This window comes from Heloderma suspectum, chromosome 2 (assembly GCF_057233095.1).
Source record: "Heloderma suspectum isolate Gila_16-S chromosome 2, 16-S_ref, whole genome shotgun sequence".
NCBI classification, from domain to species: domain Eukaryota; kingdom Metazoa; phylum Chordata; class Lepidosauria; order Squamata; family Helodermatidae; genus Heloderma; species Heloderma suspectum.
Window position 1 is genome coordinate 244,832,570 of NC_139459.1, and position 20,561 is coordinate 244,853,130.

General features: G+C 43.7%; 1 protein-coding gene across 3 annotated transcripts in view; it reads left to right on the forward strand.

Annotated features, from left to right (window-relative positions):
• The window catches only part of KCNIP1 (potassium voltage-gated channel interacting protein 1), a 106,020-nt gene that overhangs the window by 54,220 nt on the left and 31,239 nt on the right, over positions 1-20,561 (forward strand). The window contains exon 2 of one of the 3 annotated variants that reach the window (XM_084838653.1): positions 9,350-9,382. The exons of the other annotated variants lie outside the window; for them this stretch is intronic. Coding sequence (XP_084694779.1) covers positions 9,350-9,382 — 33 coding nt within the window. The remainder of the gene's footprint in view (positions 1-9,349; positions 9,383-20,561) is intronic. 3 annotated transcript variants of the gene reach the window in all.

Below are 20,561 nucleotides of genomic sequence, written 5' to 3' on the forward strand. Positions count from 1 at the left end.
TCACCTGAAACAGTGCCTATGAATGCCCACCTGTCCTCTCCCCCAGCAGAGTGCCTGCCCAGAGCCGCCACAGGAGGGTGACAAGCCTCTGCTTACTTGCCCTCCCCCCACCTGAGCCATAAACACTCCCAAATGCCCCTTTGCAGATCGGCCAAAAAGACATCATTGCCTAGTTCGGTGAGATTAACACCGTCCGCTCTGTAGAGCATCCCGCAGGCAGGAGAAATGTCGGGGTGGGTGATGGTCCGGTCGCCCTGTTTGATTAGAAAGTTCCCGATTTCCCTGTTGACCTTCTTACAGGCCCTATCCATGGCACGAGGATCCAAGCCATCCTTCCAAGCCACTCTGGGTAGCAGGTTGAACCAGATAATGGTGATTGCCGGCCAGCGACGCCGAATCAGTCGCAAATCCTCCCAGGCTTGAAGAATGAGGGCCTTGCCCTTCAGCAGGCCTAGATCATTCCCCCCTAAGTGCAGCACCAGAATCTGTGGGGGAGCCTTCACCAGCCCTTGCTGGAATAACGTGGGCAGGAGGCGCTCCCAACGCATCCCAGGTCTGCCCAACCACTGAACGGAGGCATAGCGGCTGAGATCCGCAACTGGAGGAGGCCCTCCAACGGGCCCAAAACACCATACTGTGCCCACAGATGAGCACCTTCACTGGTTCATTCACACTCCAGCCATCTAGAAGAACAAGCAACAAGGAATGAACAGAACTGACCTCACAGCCTTAAAGGCCCGGCAGTGGCCTCACTTAGGCCTGATATGCCTTGAAGTGCCACCTGCCAACGGAGCTAGGGATGTACGAAAGTCACTTACCTTTTACGAAATTTGATTTGCGGTGGGGGGGAGGCGCTCCGTCCCTCCCTCCGAAATTCTGGCCGGGGGGGCGCCCCATCCCTCCCGCCATGAATCCTGGCTGGCTGGGTCTGCAAATGGGGGCGGCCATAGCCACCGCCGTTTGCGTCCCTGCAGTCAGCCGTGATAGGCTACGTAAATGTTTACGTAGCCTATCATGGCTGAGTAAAAAAAAACAAAAAACCCCGTGTGTACGCAAATGGCGGCGCCCATGGGCTCCACCATTTGCGTTCCTTATTTTGGCATGTCTAGTCTACGTAAACATTTACGTAGACTATGGCGAAAATAAGGGGAACGCAAATAGCGTAGATGCTATGCTATTTGCGTTCCCCTTATTTTCGCCGTAGTCTTCGTAAATGTTTACGTAGACTAGACGTGCCAAAATAAGGAACGCAAATGGCGGCGCCCATGGGCGCCGCCATTTGCATACGTGCAGTTGTTTGCTTGTTTTTTTACTCGGCCATGATAGGCTACGTAAACATTTACGGAGCCTATCACGGTATTTTTTAAAAATCTAGCCATGATAGGCTACATAAATCTTTACATAGCCTATCACGTTTTTGTTTTTAAACTTGGAAATGGCGGCGGCGGCAGCCGGTCAGAAGACCGGCCGCCGCAGCCACCGCCACCGAACCGCCGCCGGAGCCGCCGCCGCCAGGGAGATTCGCCCAAGGTAAGTCCCATCCTGGGGGGGGGGGCGGGGGGGCAGACCGTTTCGCCACCGATTTTGGGGGGCCGAATGTGCTGGCATTTGGCCTCCCCGAGATTAGTGGCGAAATTCTCTGACATCCCTACAATGGGCTGCACTTTGTCTGCAGTGAACCCTAAAGATGCGGTGGTGGAGGTGGCCCCAATCTGAAAGGAATGTGTGCCAAAACGAAGTGCACCCAGACCCAATGCCTTTAAAGCTTGCTGCCTGATTACCCAAAATTGATATTTGGTTAAGGGAGAGGAGTCGCTATGGCAAAAAAGGGGCCAGGCAGATTACCCCGAACTTTGAGAAAATCCCCTAAGGTGGTGACCGGGCAGAGGTCCGGCACTGGGGCTGGAAACAGTGACACACTGACACCCCTCCCCGCCTGGTTGGTCTTAGATATCCTAACCCGAACAAGGGCCACCCACTGAGAAAACTGTAAGTCGCTGAACTGCAAGTCTCATCCCAACAGGTCACCCTTAGCAGACATGACCAACTCGGAAATCCTGAATGCTCCGAAGAATGCAGTGAGTGCTGCGGCACGAAACAAAGTGGCCTCGTGTGTTGAATTGCACAAAGAAGGCCACAGGCCCCGTAAACCCAGCAATATATCTGGTGACAGAGGGCGTCTGGGGTCGGGTGGTGCCGGGGACCCTTTGGACCAACCCTGAAGCACCCGCCGGACCCAGAAGTCTGCAGTGTTGTCTGCCACACTCTTCATTTTGGACCAGAAGGCAAGTGCAGCAAGCCTTCCGCTGATGGTCCGGGCCGCTAGACCCCGCCTGTGAGCAACAACACAAAACTGAAGCAAGTGATCAACCAGAATTGGCCAACACTGTGGAAGATGTGCCGCCATCCGGAAGTAAAAGAACTCCCTACCTGATCTGGCATAAGCAGCTCTTGTGCTAGGGGCTAACGACTGCAGGATAGCCTGTTCTGTCTCTTCCAGCCAACCTTCCAAAGGGCAGCTGGCATGGCGTCCGGTATGGCACGCGCCCAGGGGGCCAGTTCTCGGAAACGCTGCACCTGGTTACATGACAATGCATCAGCTAAGGCATTGTCCATGCCGGGAATGTGCCGTGCGCTGAATAAAATATTGCACTGAAGGCACTGCAACATGAAAGCCCGGACCAAAGCCATGACCCTACCGTTGCAAGATGACAAGGAATTAATGACCTGGATGGTGGCTTGATTGTCACACCAGAAGTGCACAACGGAATTAGAAAGCTGGGCCGCCCACAAATGCACAGCAACATATATTAGGAAGAGTTCTAAGAAGGTAAGGTCCTTTCCCACACCCAGATCTAGCCACTCCACTGGCCACCATGTGTGACACCATCTGTCCCGAAACACAACCCCAAAGCCCCGTGCCCCAGATGCATCGGAGTGTATCTGCAGTTCTGCTTCTAATAATAATTTATTATTAGAAGCAAGCAATAGCAAGGACATCTATAAGCAAGGAGAAAGAACAAGCCCTAAACTCACAATACTTTTCAGCTGTACTGAACATTCACTCATTTTGTTTCTTAGGGTGAAAGCAGTGCTTCTGAGGGACCCAAAATATTTCCCACCAAAATCTCCTACCTCTGAGAATGTGAGGCTCTTTTCACATGGGATCACTGCTATTGTTTCCCTATTCTTTTGCTGCTTTGGCACAATTTTTTCTTCAGTGGGGGTTCTTTCCCCTTCATAGAGTGAACCCAGCCCATGAGAGATAGGGATGTCCAGATTTTGTGAAATCCATGTGTGTTTCATGGATTGTGCAATGTCATTCATTCTGGTGTCCATTCACAGATGGATTTGGTCTTTTTCACTATGCAGAAAAATACACAAAAAATTCTGTAAGAGGTTTCTCAACAGTTTACATAATTTACATCATTAGTACATAACATTTAGTGTATTGTCCCCCATTCCATTCAACTTTTCCCCGTGTATATTTACCAGTCTCAGCAGAAACTTGCATATTTTCCTATGAAAAAAATTGCATGAATTTCGGGAAAGTTTTTTAAAGATCCAAAATTCCATGTACTCCACGCAGTCTGTGGGGGCCCAGTCAGATCTGACCACAGGTCAGATTCTTAGAAATCTGAGCTCATTTTAGTCCGTCTCAAATTTCTCCAGCATCCCTATTGAGGGATCACGTATCTGCTGGTTCATTTTTTATTTGTGGTTTTATGTATTTGAGACTTTGTCATTTTTAACCTTGTAAACCAATGTTGATGAAGAGCAGTATAAAGATATTTCAAATAAATCAATACATCACATAGCCAGCCTTGCTTCCAAATATATTGGGGCTTGGAGCAGATCTTAACCTTTGGGGAAGTTCATATGCATGGAGTCCTTCTCCGAGACAATCGTCCTGAATCTGTTTGGGCTTTCTTTGTCAAAGCCCCCACTGAATAAGCCCAGCCCTGAAAAACAACTGGCAAGTGGGCTCTGCTGACTCACACTTGTCACTAATTGAGCAGGGGTGTTCTGCACCACTTTAAGTTTCTGAACTATCTTTGTGGACAGCCTCACATAGCACACATTACAATAGTCTGACCCAGAAGTCACTAAGACCATGTTCAAGTTTCCATCTTCCAGCAGGAACTCCTCTATCTTCTGGCAGGGATTCCTGAGCAGATTTCAATTCTGCCATTGTGACACCTGCTTTCCTGAACTCAAGCAAGCAGCTCCAAATCAAATTAACCTCTGAACATTGGCCCTCACTGTTCAACTTACAGAGGGGGCAAGGGCAGTCAATTGAGTCCCTATGGCCAGTGCATTTTCTCATGAATGACCTGAAACTAGAGCTGTGCCCAGATGACCACTCAAAATTCTTCAGCCTATTTGCGGGCAGAGAAATTGGGGGGACAATTTCATCAAATTTCTCCTGGGTTGAGGAGAAGTTCTCCAACAGTTTCTCACAGATAGGACTCACTACTGGCAGGGGTTATAACACAGCTTCTTTCTTTTTCCTGGGGTTTTTTGGTTTATTGCACTGCTTCTGTAGGTGGCAGCAGCATCAACTGTATTGAAACTTCCACTTTTTTTGAGACAGAATTTTGAATTTCTATTGGTGGTATTTTTGAGCTTACCTAACCACTGTGAGGTAGCTGAGGGTGCTGTGTGTGTTTTCCCACTCTGTTACACATCTTTCCATTGCTGTACAGCCTCCCAGGCCACCTGCACTTCCTGAACTGAAAAAGCCCCATGGGAGGAATTGCCTCATGGTGTCTTCCTCTTGAAAGCTTTCACTGAAGTGCAGGAAGCTGAGGAGGCTACAGAGATTACTGTACAATGACTAGGGTTGGCGGAGAATTTCTCCCCGAAACATCGGGGGGCCGAGCGCCAACGTGTTCGGCCCCCCGAACAAGTTTCGGGGAGAAATCCTCCGAACTCCCCCCACACCCCGCACCCCCCCCCCCGGGATGGGACTTACCTTCACCAAATGTCCCTCCCGGTGGCTGGTCCGGCCGGCGGTTTGGCGGGTGTTTGAGTGAGGCGGGAGCAGCAGCCGGTCTTTCGACCGGCTGCCGCCACCGCCATTGCAATGAAAGAAAAAAAAAAACGCCCCCTGATAGGCTACGTGACGATTCACGTAGCCTATCACGGCTAGATTTTCAAAGTCAGCCATGATAGGCTACGTGAATCATCACGTAGCCTATCACGGGTGACTTTAAAAAAAAAAAGTGTGTACTGATAATGGTGGCCCCCATAGGGAGCCGCCATTCCCATTCCTTATTTGGTCGCTGTAGTCTACGTAAAGATTTACGTAGACTACGGTGAAAATAAGGGCAACGCTATTTGCGTTGCCCTTATTTTCGCCGTAGTCTACGTAAACATTTACGTAGACTACAGCGACCAAATAAGGAACACGAATGGCGGCTCCCTATGGGGGCCGCCATTAGCGTACGCGCTTTTTTTTTTTTTTAAGTCACCCGTGATAGGCTACGTGACGATTGACGTAGCCTATCACGGCTGACTTTGCAGATCTAGCCGTGATAGGCTACGTGAATCGTCACGTAGCCTATCAGGGGGCATTTTTTCTTTTTTTTTTAACTTTCGCGTTCGCGGCCGGGCAAGGCGGGAAGCCTCCTCCCCGGCCTGAATTTCGGCCGGGGCGAGGCGGGAAGCCTCCCCCCCGGCCTGAATTTCAGCCGGGGCGAGGCGGGAAGCCTCCCCCCCCGGCCTGAACTTCACGGGGGGACCAGCAAAGCGCCTCCCCCCCACCGCGAACGTCCTTCGAGGACAGGTAAGTGACTTTCGTCCACCCCTAACAATGACAGACAGGACACTCATGCACACTCCTCAGCCACCTCATAAGTAAAGTAAGGACAAGAACCCCAAACGGAACCCATGAGAATTTCTCTGAAATGTCTCCTCCTTTGACTTTCTTTTTGAAAACAATTTCTTTTCTATCGAATTGAATGAGAATTGTCGAAAAAAATGTGGGATAAATTTTTAGCACAGCACTACCTGAAAACAAAGAGGGAAAAAAAATAAAGCAAGTGCATCCCCAAACATTTCCAATCTATTCCAACTGTCATTGTGATTTGTTTTTCAAAATATTTCCTGAATGTTTCTGGCCTACAGGGAGCTAGAAAGAAATCCCCACTTGATATTGGTACAGAAATGAGATGAGGGAGGCAGAGATCTGTTAAGAAGTTTATAATAGTCTCAAACCTATTTCAGTAAAAACAAAAAAAACACTAATATAATTTCTGCATTTTCCCCTTGGAACCTTCATTTGCTGCATTTTTTATTCATGCTTCCTAGACAGTTTTTCCTTTTAAAGGCAAAGCAACTTCACTGACAGCCTCAGAATTATTTGTATCTATTATATTCTGTATTCCAAACCTTCAAATGCCATGTGTGTATTGTATCTTAAAGTTACTGTAGGAGTATCTTATACTTGGAGTTGTCCTTATAATGTAGCAGTTGCAAAACACAACAGCAATACAATAACCTAAGAAATCTAAGGTTAACCATAGTGTGCAATATCCACAGGGGCTCAGAAAGTAATCTGTTTTATACATAGAACGCAATAGTATTATTTATCCATTTGTCAAACAGTATAAGAAATGAGCTGCAGTGTGAATGTGGTTGTAACTCAGCTAAATTACAACAGTCTTAGTGTGTGTGTGTGTATGAATCTGTGTGAGTCTGTGTGTGTGTATGTGTGCCTGTATTGCATGAATAATAGACCTTTTATCTTCCGCACACACTACTTGGGTTACTGGCTAGTAGTGCTTACTCGAATGTATATGGAGGACAATGTACTATCAGCAAAAGATGCTTCTCACAAGTTAATACTATAGAAATGAATGTTCATTTCTTAGGCAAGGATCTATGTTCATTTCTTAGGCACAATGTGGAATGTCTTGATTGCTCAGATCACTTCTTCTTCCTGAGTTAACCATAACATAAATCATTAGTACTTCAATGTGAATTAAAACTGGATCAAGCTCAGATACTAGCATCACCAAACAATTGTAGTGACAGATCTCAGTAGAAAACCCGCAGAAACTGTGAGTTATAATCCAGCTCTTAACGCTCGTATGTTTAGACACACCTCTAGAGATATTTCACTTAGAACTGTAATCTGCTAAACAAAGCTTATTACACAAAACATGTTGGACTTCAATTAATCCAATCTTCCTCAACCTGGTGCCCTCCAGATGTTTTAGACCACAGCTTCCAAGGCTCCTGACAATTGGCTATGCTGGCTGGGGCTGATGGGAGTTGAAGTCCAAAACATATGGTGGGAGCCAGGTTGAGGAAGGCTGAATTAATCAATGTTTGCACCTTCTCTGATGGAATGGCCATCAAGATCAATTCAAGTGCAGTCTTAAACATGTTTACTCAGAAGTAGGAGTAAGCTCAGTGACACTTCCTCCTCCCAGTTAAGTGCGCATAGGACTGTGGCCTTAGTTAAATAACTGGCATGAAAATAGAATCAACTATATTGAGATATCCTTAATATATCACCTGATGTAATGGAAGAAATATAATAAAGATTCTACTATGCCATTTACATCATGCTAGGATTATCTACAATATGGAAATTTCTTTAGAATGGCAATCTCAAGCACTCAAGAAAGCAAGCCAGGTAACATGGTACAGACCAAAAGAAGCAATGCTCAGGGTAACAAGCAAATCTGACCCAAAAGAAAACTGTTTCCTGGCCTCTAGATCTAAGCAAGTCTCAGCAATCATTGTAGAGCTTGTGTACACTTTGGATTTTAGCTCTACGTTGTTGTTTTAAGAGGTAACAGTTGCTGGATCGACTTCAAGCCTATTTTCAAGCAGTTGCTAGAGGTAATTCACAGGAGGCAAGCGTGACTCCATCAGGAGATAACTGCACTCTACTTCTAGTGGGAAGTGGAGATGGATGTAACAAATGGTGAGTCAATTATTTAATTAATTAGCTAGTTTTCTGAACACAGATAACAGTTTTCAGAATCTCTGACAAGAGCATTCTGGGGACTTCGTGGAATTCACACTAAGAATATGTGCACATTTTTGCAAGCTGTAGTTAGGAGCACAAAGCAAAGTGACCAATTAAAGCTCTTGATGATAGCACAAAAGGTAGGCACAAGATAAGCAGTTAGTAATACAAGCTTTCTTCACACCTTTAACTACACCTGTAGTTTCTTCTTCCTTAGGTACAGCATAATTTTTCTTTGAAGTTGATTAAATTGCATATGCCCCTACTGAGAGTGTTAATAGAATTTTTGCCCAATTCCAAGTGGGCTGAAAATTGCAACACATTCATGCGACACTACAGGTTGCACTTGGACAAATGATGTATAATAAGCGAGCCGCGGGAAACCTGTTTAGTGGTTTTCAGAGAACTGGGGGGGGAAATGAGTTGTTATGGTCTGGAGAATGTGATGAGTTTAAGAAGGAACTTCATAAATTAAGGGTCTCACATGGTCCAACACAAAAGGCAGCAAAGTAACAGAGATGAAGCTGGATTTTCACAAAAGTTGGCCTCTGTATCATGAATACAAGGCTGGGAAAGGTTTGGCTATTCGTATGTTGAGAGATGCTAACTAGTTCCATTTTCCCTTTTGGAGTTGGCCACAATCTAATTTACAGGATTTTGAACTGAGACGTGGATGTGAATTAACTGCAATGAAAACACATGCCTATCCCCCCACACCCACCCCGCTTCATTGCTAATCGTTCTCTTTCTTCCTAGGACCGTGTGAATTGCATTCAGTTATTTCTATAGAATGTAATTATTCTATTGAATTTGGTTAGAAAATCCAAAATCTACCCGAGGTTGCTTCCTTTGCAGAAATCATTTTTTCCTTCCTATAGCTTCTCACATCTGCTGACTAGGAAACAGAAGACAAGATCTTCCCTCTTTGGGAAAAGGTTCCTTTCCAGGTTCCTTAAAAAACACGTTCAACTGCATGAAGTGTTATCCTGTGTCTCTGAATGATCCTTATGACCAGAGTTTCTGGGATCACTGCTCCTCACAACTGTCATGATCTGTCCTCCCTTGTGAACTTCTTCTGCCAACTGCATGGTTGCATGACTGGTGGCGTGTTGCCTTCCTGTTGTGTCATGTCATTCATTGTCATATTGTTTCATGCAAGGGATTGGGAGGCCTTACATTTGATATCACCATCCGGGGAAGACAGCAGGGCCATGCAAATGAGAAATGTCACATCCGATGAGAAACAAACAAACATATCATCTAGAAAATAGGGCCCCCTTCCCATCCAGTTTCACATTGAAAGAAAGAAAAATTTAAGTGTCTGCAGTCTTTTTTTTGTTAAATTGTTTTCTTACTTTTTCCTAGAATTCGCCCGGTGGTATTACCTGTCTCAGAGAGGTAAAATTTAAATCAATTTGACTAACTTTCAAAAGAAGTTTTCCCCCTTATTATTCTAACGATGATATAAATGGTTATTACAACTTTCCTATCTCCAAGGTTTAGTTTAAACCTGGAAAAGTAGGCTGGGACTTTGAGGTTGCAATTACTGACCTCTGGCACTGTGCCATGATGCCCGTGATCTAATACCGAGTGAACTTTTTGATGTGTTAGCTGCCACAGAATAGTTTGGGTGATTCAACCTATGAAGAACCATTTCAAAATCTGGAACAAAGAAAATCAACTAAAGATATTAGAGTAAATCCATTTAGATCTCCCACCATCTTCCTCAACTCCACTATTAAAGCTTATTCAGGAATTTGTGGGATTTCTTAGCATCTCTGTAGGGAGCACAGCCTAAAAGAACATTTGTATAACACCCCATATAAAGCAAGCTGTACACTTACTTTTCCGAGATGCAACCTTATTTCTCAAACCTACCAATTGTGGCTGTATATGACAATCCAAAGATGTTTTTGTGGTAAGATAAGTGTTCGTCTGTTCCCAAACTTTAAATGTTACAATCCAAGTCAAACAGATCCAGTTGAGGTTCAGCTTGGGGTTGGTTCAGCTGAATTTATCCACGCTGTCTTGAATGCTGGTACATGACAGTATAGAGGAAGGTTAATGTGAATCAGCCTATGTATGCAGTAAGCCAGGAGCCATTTCTCTGATCACAGTTGATTAAAAAAAAAAAACAGCAACAGAATGTGGAAACATTACCTTGGAAGAACTTAGATGTGATCTATGATTCACAAGTCAAGAGGCTTTGGGATGCCACAAAGAGCAAAGCTATATTATGCTATAAAGAAACACACATATACCTAGATGTTTCTTGGAATTTTCTACTGTAATGTAGCCACTCGGCTGAAGAGGCAAGCTGTATTTTAAAATGGAAAACAGCTTGTCTTTCAGCAGCATTAGTGGCTGCAATTAAAACTTTATGCTGCTGGTTGCTTATATACTGTAGTTATGTTGGACCAAGGTCTCTATTGCTTTAAAAACCTTTTAATTTAAATCTCAGATGAATGGGAAGTAAGTCTTCCTAAAGCTTCTTTTTAACTTGTAGCTAATAAAAGTGAGACACTTCCTAATGAATTTCACCTATCATATAAAAACCTTTTCCTAAAGTGATAAATCTGCCCCATCCATACAGTTCATGGCAGTTTTACAACTAATGGTGGACATTTCAAGTACATTTTTACATAATTACTTTTATATGAGGAGAAGAAATTTATCATACAGGCAATGTAAAATTCATTTATCTAGTCCCATAATCAGTAAGCATCACATATTCCTGTAAAATCTGGGAATTTGATCCGAAAAGCTTATAAATAGTACAGTTGAGCAGGAAATATAAATGTTGTTCCCTCCATAAAATAATATTTGTCTATCAGATCAGGGTTCTTCCTAACTGGTATGAAGGAAATTGCTTTTAATGAGTCTGATGAACTCAGTAGGTTGGATCCAGACTTAGAATAGACTCACTGCCATTGATTTCAGTGAATCTATTCAAAGTATGACTAAGTCTGGATCCAACCCATTGAGTTCATCTTTGAGTTTGAAGGACACATAACTAGAGGTAAATGAAGTTCGCAATACAGTGTGTAAGTGGTACTCACAGGGAAGGAACAACTGGCAAGAGCCATCATAATCTGAAACGGTGTTGTATAATCACACTGAATTATTAGTGACTCAGTCACACAGCTTCCTAAGGGTGCTTCCAGTTGAGGCCTTTATTGTGCAGTTATCCTGCCTGATTCATGGAACTGTACGTGTGGGGGGTTCTAGATGACAGTGTCCTCCATTTGTAACCCTCCTGTGTTTTCCCAGCACTTCTTCCATCTTTTTTCTTGCCACAAAAAAACCCATTAAGGGGGGAAAGACAGAATAGCTGCATTATGTCTTTTGATTGGTAGCTCTAGGAGCCATCCACCTGGAAGCACCCTAAATGCATTTTGGCCATTGTGGAGCTATAGACCTTGGCACACGCTTGTATGTAGAATAACTTACTAATAGCGCTCAGAGACAGCACAGCAGGACTTGCTTGCTGCACATGCTGCATATGCTGCACTTGCCTCTGTCACTTGTCACCATCACATCCTTAGGCCTCAGTTAACTGACACACCGACTGTCCTGTCTATATTGGGTTGATCTCATTTTGAGATGGCTGGTATGAGCATTCACCAATCACCATTACCTTCTGTGACAGAGTATAAGCAGCTTCTGTTCGACATAAACCTCTGTCTCCTTTAAGCATGATTGTTGTAAAAACAATGAACTGTAGTTCAGTCTATGGCTGATGACTGTAAGCTATATTATGTATGCAAAGATGCTATCAATGTGAATATTGCCAAGTAAAATATTGCCAACCATCAGGGTACATACAGGTGGTGTACCAGTAGAGTGTGACAGCTCTTTACCCCTCCATCGACAGGTCAAATGCATCCTGACAGCACTGGGGGAACAATAATGAAACATTTGTGGCAGTCTTCCACAACTCAATGCTCCAGGCAGTCCTCAACCATGATGAGGTGTGAATTGCCCTATGGTATTTCAGGAGCCCACTCCTTAATTGAGTGAAAAATTAATGTTTTAATTCTTATGGCATTTGGGGTCAATTCACAGAAAGATTTGTTACTGAGGCTTTCCCACAGGACTTTTTGTAACCAGCCACCCTAGCACTTTAAAACCTATGCCAGACAGTGGCTGAGAAACTAAGAACACATGCACAGGGTTCAGAATGAAATATAACAAGTAATAACTTTTTCACTGGTGTGCCACCAGGCAGGGGATTAGCTAAGAAAAGCCTGAGTCTAGCTGGTCTGAAAAAACAAACAAAACAGACATTTCCCCCAGAGTTCCTTGAACACATCTAGAAGTGTCAATAGCAGCTTTATTTGGTTTTCAAAAAGATTTGGCACTTGTAAGTTACATGTCAAAGAACGGAAGGACAGTGATTTTCCCCTCGTCTTCAATTCACATTGATGCAGCAATCTCAGGTCTCAGACCTGAGATCTTTCTTTATTACAATAAGACTAAAGGTAGTGTGGACACCTGTGACCACATAGTTTCCACATACACTTCCAAATGCATGATCAAATGGAAACCAATTGTGGTTTGTTTGTCTTTTTCCTCATTACCTGCTTAAATATGTAGATTGTTTGGAAGCTGGTCCACCCAAGATGGTGTGAATATCCCAAAAGATGTATCTTCCTAGTAGATCTAGAGTTGATCAACCCTGGACTGAGTCTAGGGACATAATCAACTTGTCTGGAATGTCAATACAGGCAGGCCCAGAACTGGTGGGGCTTGCCAGTGCTGACACTAAAAAAAAAAGTGCCATCTCTGTGGCCAGAGATGACAGAACATTGCAGCATCCATGTACGTCATGTAGTTGTTTTGGCTGTCCTACTCATGCAGTTGTGAAATGTGGTGATTGTGCATAGGCTGCTCGAGTATATGGTAGCTATGGTTGCAAGGTCTGTGAGATTTGGTCTTGTTCTTAGAGGTAATTCACAACCCATAATTATTGCAGTGTTTTATCTAAGCAACTGTTATAATTATGTTATATGTATGTTAATGGCACAATATTTTGTGGCTTTAATTAGACCTTACATTCAGTTCATGTAGGTTCATGTACTTTACATTGTGGAATATTGTTTAACCAAATAACTCATATGTAACTATATTGTTTTACTGGGAAATGGAAAGTCTCAATAAAGGCATGATTTAAAAAAACACAAAACTTGCAAATGGTGTCATGCTTAATACCTTCCCCCAGGTATTTAATTTGTATGGCTTTCTTGGGATACATTGTACCCCAAAATTGGCTTTCTTGGGATACACCCCAAAACTGGATTGATATATTCACATTTTTTTGTCAACGGAGAGTGAGTCATAGCTATCATACGATTACTTGCATTTAGCCAAGATTCACTTTCCAAAGAGATTTATCCTTATAGCTGGCATGCTGTTTCTGCGGTTTACATTATATATCTAGTTTACTCAGCTGTTACAATCTATTATCTCTGTTGGCAAAACAAGGCAGAAATATTTCATAATTGCTGTAAAGTTGAGGAGCAGCCATTAAGAATTCTGGCCTACAGGACATAATTATTGTTCCGTGACCGACACAGGTTGCTATAGAGAAGTCTTCCCTAATCTGATGCCCTCCAGGTGTTTTGGACTACAACTTCCAGGATTGCTGACCATTGGCCATGCTGGCTGGGGCTGATGAGAGTTGACATCCAAAACATCTGGAGGACATGAAGTTGCCTCCATGAAGTTAAAACAATTAGGTAGGCTGGGCCCATCAAAGCCTGCCCTGAATTTCACTCCTGCTGGACCCAGAAACACCCTAATCTAATGAATGAATGAATTAACGAAACAATTTCCTGCCTTTTCACCAAAAATGGTGCTCAAGGCAGCTAACAATAATAAAATACAGATTTAAAACAAAAGCTTAATTAAAACATACTGTAAAAACAGATCCACACAATTCAAGCTATAAATCTGGTTATTCAGGGGAAACAGGTCCTCATCCAGAACAGATCTGTCACCAGCTCCTAGTTAAACTGACATGAGCATCAGTTTTACATAGATAGAGCTTCTTTTTATTAGCCCTTATCTGGTTCATTACTGACTCAGAGAATCCATTGAGTCACTGGGCTTCCAGTAAACAGAGCAAGATAGTTAGATGTTATCAGCATATTGATAACACTGAACTCCAAATCCTCATACAACTTCTCCCAGTTGCTTCATGTAGATGTTAAACAGCATGAGAAACAGGATGGAACCTTGAAACACACCAGAGATTAATTCCCACAGGGTTTAGCAGCATTCCCCAGAACTGCCTTCTGGAACTTTCCAATCAGGTAGGAGTGGAACCATTATAAAAGATAGGATTGCCTCTAATTATCTAAGGCAGTCCAGAAGGATATGGCTGAGAAGTCTAGGAGAAGCACTTTCCCAGTCTATCTTCCAGTAGTGGTTATCAACCAACACAGCCAAGGAAATTTCCTTCCCAAAACCAGTTTCAAAGCCTGATTGAAGTGAGTCTACATAACCAACTTCATTGAAGAGGACCTGCAAGTGAACCCCCTAATTCACTCTATTACCTTGTCCATGAATGGAACATGTCCCATTCAGACCTAGTCTATAATCCCAGGTCATGGAGCTAAGGAAGATTTCTTTCAAAATAGGTCTTAACGTGTCCTCCTTTAAGAGGGAAGCTTTATCGAGTCAGCCACACTCAACTGACATGCTAAAATCAGCCAGTCTCACCTGGCATGCTAAAATTAGCCAGTTTGGACAAGAATCCGATACATATATCACAGTACAGACAGTTACATGAATCCTACTCATATCATCAAGCTACAACAAGTGAAACTTATCCAAGTAACTACCATACCATGAGGCCATTGCCATCTCATTGGGCACACTTGCACATAATCTGGAATCTATGTCAAAGACAATGTGAGCAATTTGATACACAAAAAATCTTGCAAACATGTCACGGTGAGTCATCATCAGCTGTGATTACCATAAGGCCTTTGAACTCTCAGAGAATTCAGATGCATGGACACAGTGGTGACAGAAAAGTAAGGAAGACTGCCTCACCACCATGCAGCCATCATGTAGCAGTTTCTAATATAATCTGTAGACCGTACTCTATTGGATTTGTCCTACGTTTTCTACCACTACGTTTTCTACAAGCTATGCTATAATCATTATCCTTCCTTGCTACTTCATTGCCTGGAGCTTCCCTATTATACTCAGAGCAGTGCTGTCTCTTGTCAGTAGGAGATATCAGTGCTATCACATCAACCACCAAGATCATCAGCTTTCTCTAGAGATCAGCCTAAACTTCATCAGGACAGCCAGTGGCAGCAACTGTAAAAGCTCAACAGCAGTCTGAAAACCAGTTGTATCCATCAGCTACCGGAAACAGACCAAGTCAATGGTTTTCCACCTTTATGTGGGCTGGAAGCTGCTGAAACATCACCAAGTAATGGTCTGCCCATGATGAAAAAGGACTTGTATTAATCTCCTCTACTCCTCAATTCTATCGTAATCCAAATAAATACCAAGTCAAAAGCTTGAAAGTATGATAGGCAGCCTGCAGGGGCTCAGCAATGACCTAGGAGCTGGGACAGAACTTTACTAGCGGCAAGCATGACCTCAGTATGGATTTTGAGACCCTCTCAAGACCAATAGCTTGGAGAACCTCCATACTAGATCAGAGACCACCTTCAGTAGCTCATTGAGGAATCTGCTAGAAAGCAAGGAGGGCAGTATACAAGCTAACTTTCCAACCCTAGAGTCCAACATCAGGCACATATGTATTGATTTGATGGTTGGAGAACCTAGTGAGAAACAGAGAATCCCTATATAGCCATGTGACTGTACCTACGCTACTGCCCATCAGTTCTCCATTATAGCTGTGCCAGAGAGAGAGAGAGAGAGGCCTGGATGCCCACAGAAGATAAGATATTGCAAATTAGAAAAGTTGGAAGAAACCAGATAAAATTATGTGTAGTCAATTAATACTTGATTTGGGAGGGGAAGGATTAAAGAAAAGAAATGCACACTAAGCTAATATGAATTAAACCCACTAAAGGGAACAAGAAAGGCTTTAACAAGTGTCTCAGGAGATAAGACAAGCCACATTAAATGAAACACACTTGAGTTTGTGAAATATCGGAACTTGTTGTTGTTCAGTCATCCAGTCATGTCCGACTCTTCGTGACCCCATGGACCATAGCACGCCAGGCCTTCCTGTCCTGCGCTTTCTCCTGGAGCATGCTCAAGTCCATATTCATTGCACCAGTGATGCTATCTAGCCATCTCATCCTCTGCCGTCCCCTTCTCCTTTTGCCTTCAGTCTTTCCCAGCATCAGGGTCTTTTCCAGAGAGTTTTCTCTTCGCGTTAGGTGGCCAAAATATTTCAGCTTCAGCTTCAGTATCTGTCCTTCCAATGAGCACTCAGGGTTGATTTCCTTTAGGATTGACTGATTTGACCTCCTTGCAGTCCAGGGGACTCATAAGAGTCTTCTCCAGCACCACAGTTCGAAAGCATCGATTCTTCGGCGCTCAGCCTTCCTTATAGTCCAGATCTCACAGCCATACGTTACTACTGGGAAAACCATAGCTTTGATTAGATGGACCTTTGTCAGCAAGGTGATGTCTCTGCTTCTTACTATGCTGTCTAGGTTTGCCATAGCTTTCCTCCCAAGGAGCAAGTGTCTTTTAATTTCATTGCTACAGTCACCGTCTGCGGTGACCTTGGAGCCCAAGAAAATAAAATCTGTCACTGCTTGCATTTCTTCCCCTTCCATATGCCAGGAAGTGATGGGGCCAGATGCCATAATCTTCATCTTTTTAATGTTGAGTTTCAAACCAGCTTTTGCACTCTCCTCTTTCACCCTCAGCAATTGGCTCTTTAGATCCTCTTCGCTTTCTGCCATTAGGGTGGTATCATCTGCGTATCTGAGGTTGCTGATAATTCTCCCGGCAATCTTAATTCCGACCTGTGATTCATCCAACCCGGCATTTCTCATGATGTACTCTGCATATAAGTTATAAGCAGGGCGACAATATGCGGCCTTGTCGTACTCCTTCCCAATTTTGAACCAATCGGTTGTTCCATGTCTGGTTCTTACTGTTGCTTCTTGACCCTCGTACAGGTTTCTCAGGAGACAGGTAAGGTGGTCTGGTACCCCCATCTCTTTCAGAATTTACCACAGTTTGTTGTGATCCACACAATCAAAGGCTTTAGCGAATTCCGTTTTTCTGGAATTCTCTTGCTTTCTCCATGATCCAGCGAATGTTGGCGATTTGATCTCTAGTTCCTCTGCCTCTTCGAAACCCAGCTTGTACTTCCGGTAACTCTCAGTTCACATACTGCTGAAGCCTAGCATGTAGGATTTTGAGCATCACCTTGCTGGCATGTGAAATGAGCGCAACTGTACGGTAGTTTGAACACTCTTTGGCATTGCTCTTCTTTGGAATTGGAATGTAAACTGACCTGTTCCAGTCTTGTGGCCACTGTTGAGTGTTCCAAATTTGCTGGCATATTGAGTGCAGCACTTTAACAGCATCATCTTTTAGGATTTTAAATAGCTCAGCTGGAATACTGTCATCTCCGCTAGCTTTGTTGTTAGTAATGCTTCCTAAGGCCCACTTGACTTCACTCTCTAGGATGTCTGGCTCAAGTTCAGTGACCACACTATCATGGCTATCAGGGACATTCAGATCTTTCCTGTGTAGTTCTTCTGTGTATTCTTTCCACCTCTTCTCATTTGCTTCTGTTAGGTCCCTGCCTTCTTTGTCCTTTATCATGCCCGTCTTTGCACAAAACATTCCCTTGATATGTCCAATTTTCTTGAAAAGATCTCTAGTCTTCCCCATTCTATTGTTTTTCTTGATTTCTTTGCATTGTTCATTTAAGAAGGCCTTCTTGTCTCTCCTTGCTATTCTCTGGAACTCTGCATTCAGTTGGATATATCTTCCCCTTTCTCCCTTGCTTTTCTCTTCCCTTCTTTCCTCAGCTACTTGTAAAGCCTCCTCAGACAGCCACTTGGCTTTCTTGCATTTCTTTTTCTTTGGGATGGATTTCGTTGCTGCCTCCTGAACAATGTTACGGACCTCCGTCCATAGTTCCTCAGGCACTCTATCAGGTCTAATCCCTGAAATCTATTCCTCACCTCCACTGTATATTCATAAGGGATATGATTTAGGTCATACCTGAATGGTTTAGTGGTTTTCCCTACATTCTTCAATTTAAGCCGAAATTTTGCAAGAAGCAGCTCATGATCTGAGCCACAGTCAGCTCCAGGTCCTGTTTTTACTGACTGTATAGAGCTTCTCCATCTTTGGCTGCAAAGGACATAATCAATCTGATTTCGATATTGACCATCTGGTGATGTCCATGTGTAGAGTCACCTCTTGTGCTCTTGGAAAAGAGTGTTTGCTATGATCAGCGTGTTCTCTTGGCAAAACTCGATTAGCCTTTGTCCTGCTTCATTTTGTACACCAAGGCCATGCTTGCCTGTTATCCCGGTGATTTCTTGACTTCCTACTTTAGCATTCCAATCCCCTTTGATGAAGAGGACATCTTTTTTTGGTGTTAGTTCTAGAAGGTGTTGTAGGTCTTCATAGAACCGATCAACCTCAGCTTCTTCGGCCTCAGTGGTTGGGGCATAGACTTGAATTACTGTGATGTTGAATGGTTTGCCTTGGATTCGTACTGAGATCATTCTATCGTTTTTAAGATTGTACCCCAGTACTGCTTTTTCCCACCCTTTTGTTGACTATGAATGCTATTCCATTTCTTCTAAGGGATTCTTGCCCATAGTAGTAGATATGATGGTCACCTGAATTAAATTCATCCATGCTTGTCCATTTTAGTTCGCTGATTCCCAAGATGTTGATGTTCAATCTTGCCATCTCATGTTTGACCACCTCCAGCTTACCTTGATTCATTGATCTTACATTCCAGGTTCCGAAACAATATTGTTCTTTACAGCATCGGATTTTCTTTTCACCACCAGACACATCCACAGCTGAGTGTCCTTTCGGCTTTGGCCCAGCCGCTTCACTCTTTCTGGCACTACTTGGAAATACCCTCTGCTCTTCCCCAGTAGTATATTGGACACCGGCCGACCTGAGGGGCTCATCTTCTGGCGTCATCTCTTTTAGCCTTGTGATACGTTCCATGGGGTTTTCTTGGCAAGAATACTGGAGTGTGTTGCCATTTCCTTCTCCAGTGGACCACATTTTGTCAGAACTCTCTGCCATGACCTGTCCGTCTTGGGTGGCCCTGCACAGCATAGCTTATGGCTTCACTGAGTTACACAAGCCCCTTCGCCACAACAAGGCAGTGATCCATGAAGGGGAATATCGGAACTACATGCTTATAAAAGATGTAAGTGCAATTAGGAAGAGACAAAGGCTTTGATGATTTACCAAATCTATCTCTCTCTCTCTCTCTCTCTCTCTCTCTCAAACACACACACACACACACACACACACACATATATATATATATGGACATGCTATAAAAATGAATAAATGAACAGATACAACTGATATTCCAGGGTGCAAAGATAATTAGCTAATGCATTTTCTGAATTTGTAATAGTCATTAAGGACCACTGTCATGGCTGCAGCTTGTGATTATACAGATAAAATATTCTCAGACTGGACACAGAAATAAGGTAGGATAAGGCACTATCATCATGAAAATAATCTACTCTTATAATGTCCCTATGTCCATATGCAAGCAAACAACCAACTAACCACATGTTTCTGTCTTCCTTCTAATCGTCATTGCCAGCTTGGGGCAGGAAAGGCACTGTTTAAAAACTCAGATGTTTTTAAACAGTGAAAGTGATAGGCTGGATTTGGAAAGTGATCAGGAAAGTGATAGGCTGGATTTGGTTGTTCTGTGACCTGTGAACTATTACCTCAGGAAAATCCCCCCCCCCCATGCATGTGCTTGCCAGGAACTACAAAGGACATACCACAGGGAACTTATGTGGCTATTCCAATCTCAGTGCCCTTCTGACACCACCATCCAATACACCAACTCTGTTCAGCTCCCAGTCCTGACAGGTTAGCATCAACCTAATGGCAAGAGGGTCATGAACAGGAGGAGCTGGGGACCTACGACAGGAGGACTGGAGAAAGCAGGGGCCAAAAGAAAGAACAGTGGAGCAGTGCCACCTGGGAACAGGCAAGAACAGCTAATGCTGGTGTACTCACCTCCCCATTTAGCTACCACCCATTTGTGTGGCCACATTTCAGCCTCTGCAAAGGAACCCCTTCCCTTTCAACAACTGGGAAAGGGGGTGAACAAGGGTAAGCCCTTGTACTGAATTGGCTTTCTTACATGGTCACAGCTAAATCCGAATGACTGTCATGGTAATCACACATTCAGAATACAATCAAATCTGATAGGTTACATGGCTTTGTGATGTCTGCAACCTGGCTAGACAATCCCTGATTGCCTGGGGTCATGTAGCCCACAAGATGAAGATGGTATTTTCACAAAATGATGCTAAAGCAGCTTCTGAATAGGGCAGTGACCACCTACAAACAGATACCAACAAGGTAGGCACTTGGGGAAGCGGGCTCA